Genomic DNA, 2,354 nt, shown 5'->3' on the forward strand with positions numbered 1-2,354 from the left:
TTCACACATAGTTGCTGGAGATCAAACCCGGGCAAAGACATGTCAGACTGGATGGTTCATATGAGTAAATGAATAAATGTCAAAAGTAGCCTTTTACAAGAAATAAGTCTTTAACCTCTAAAAAGCTGGAGAGGACAGAGGCTAAACCAACTCTTTCCCCAACAGCATTTTCACTTTCAAATTGCACTGAACAACTGATTAACGGATATTCAAATAAATAAATCACACCCTTTCTGATATTAACTTTTTCATTTCCTGGGTCAAGAATGTGTTCAGTGTTTATCCCAAATGGCACCCTATTCCCTATGTAGTGCACTACTTTTGACGATGGCCCACAGAGCTTTGGTCAAAAGTAGTGCACTACATAAAAAATAGGGTGCCATTTGAGATGCCGACTCTGTCATCTCAGTGCAAATGAGCCAAACAGCAGGTCACACAGAGAGTTACAGAGACCAGCCGATTTACATAATGAAATGATAAATATAGAGAAATAGACATCTCAAAGTGTATCTCTCCAGTGATGAGCTCATCCTCAGGGCTACAACGTATTCATATGAGAAGGCAGTTACACTACGCGCAGAAAACGACGAGAGGGAAACATAGTCAGGCAGCAGCTCCCTGGTTTAAACTGCCGCTTTGGGCCAAATGAAAATTAATTAATTTCTGTGAAGAATCAATTTCTCAGAGTAACTAAGAGTGTTAAATGCAAAGAGATGGGGAGAGAGAGAGAGAGAGATAGAGTGTGTGTGTGCGCGCCGCAACCCCCCCCCCCCCCCCCCCCATTACGCACACCTCCACATTATTGCAGAGACTCAGTTTGTACAACTGAAACACTTTTAAAAGATAAAAGATTGGAAAATGTGTCATTATTTCTACAATGTTGCTTTGTTCGGTCGCGTCAACTCTTTATGACGACATCAGAGATAGATGCACCATGGAAACCAACTCACCTGGCGTTAGTACAGTCGTTGTACAGCGTCTCGAAGTCTCTCCGTGAGATGAGTTTACACCGGTTCACTCCCGGTTGGATAGCTCCGAGGCCCCGGAGGATGCGGACCTGTTCCACGTTACAGACCACCGGTGTGATCTGGAGCCGCTTCAGCTTGGTATAGACCGTGTGCAGTCCGCCGACCAAGTGTTTCAGAAACAGGTCGAACGCCTGCGGGAGGCAGATTAGCTCGTTGTCTTTTACCGTGAAAGAGGCGAGCTTGGCGCCTCTGACCTCGACCATTTTAACCTCGTTGTTTTGCGGAGTGTTCTCAACCGGCGACGGGGTAGAATACACCGGTTTACCGGGCAGGACGTCAACCGGTACGCCAGGGCTACCGACGGGTACTGGTAAAAGGTCCGCGCTGAAAGGGTTCAGTCCGGTGGGCGCGATAGATGGTGAAGGGGATGAGGACGTGGTTGCTGGTGGCGGAGAGTTGGTCGCCGGTGAAGTCTGTATCGGAGGCGGTTGGACGAGAGGAACCGAGGGCATGAGAGCAGCCGGAGAGGCCATGATCCAAATCTGTATAAAAAAAAAAAACTGTCTGAAAGTCTCGAAAGTCAAGTGTAGTCTAAAAAAAGTGTCGCGAGAGAAACAGAAATTGAAGAGTTGAGAGCTCGTCGGTAGGTTTTATTTTTTTTAAGCTGAGAAATGTCGTTGGAGATGCAGTGAGCGGGATAAAGGGTCCGTGCGTCAGGATACCGATGACAGAATTGAGCTAGAGTGAGGAGCTCGCGGACGGGATGATACTGTCACATCATGAAAAAGAGGAGGAGCCTCTAAATATTCTTAGAAAAACATCACAAGCATCTGTTGACCGTGTTCAGAACATGCGGTCCATTAGGCTAGAATAAAACTGGAATAGAAACTGAATACGTTGATGAATAATTTGTATAAGCAGCACAAGCTCCGGAGAAAACGCTATACCTCGCCACTGAATTTTAACTGTAGGATTTTGACTATTCAGTGTGTGGAAGGTGCCCACTGCTTAGAAATAATAACCCCCCCAAAAGGGCCCTCTAAGGGGGGAGAAGAGGGACAGACAAGAGGACCCTGACTTTAACCTCTGACCCTCCTCAAGCCCCCACCCCATCTTCCTGTCACACACCACATTAGGGACTGAGCCTCCACAACCCCTCAAATGCATGCCTTTGACAGTTCCCTGCTAATGTTGATGAAGACGGAGGTTTGGAGACATAGAGGCTAACTGACTCCGCTCAGAAAGATAAATAATAATGACACTGACTTCGCTGATTATCCAGGAAGAAGTGTGCTGACAACAGCTACTTTCCATCCACTTGGCCACGTTTTCCAACCAGAGATGTTTCCATCACAATGACTTTTTGCGGATAGAAAACTGTGTGTG

At 46.5% G+C, this 2,354-nt stretch overlaps 1 protein-coding gene across 1 annotated transcript; it reads right to left on the reverse strand.

Annotated features, from left to right (window-relative positions):
• Positions 1-890: 890 nt before the first annotated feature.
• Positions 891-1,937, reverse strand: LOC129847672 (dachshund homolog 1-like). The gene has a single exon (XM_055915415.1). It carries the CDS (start codon positions 1,499-1,501, stop codon positions 947-949), a length of 555 nt encoding a protein of 184 aa, XP_055771390.1. The 5' UTR covers positions 1,502-1,937; the 3' UTR covers positions 891-946.
• Positions 1,938-2,354: the final 417 nt, after the last annotated feature.

The sequence above is a fragment of the Salvelinus fontinalis genome, unplaced genomic scaffold (genome assembly GCF_029448725.1).
Source record: "Salvelinus fontinalis isolate EN_2023a unplaced genomic scaffold, ASM2944872v1 scaffold_0925, whole genome shotgun sequence".
NCBI classification, from domain to species: Eukaryota; Metazoa; Chordata; class Actinopteri; order Salmoniformes; family Salmonidae; genus Salvelinus; species Salvelinus fontinalis.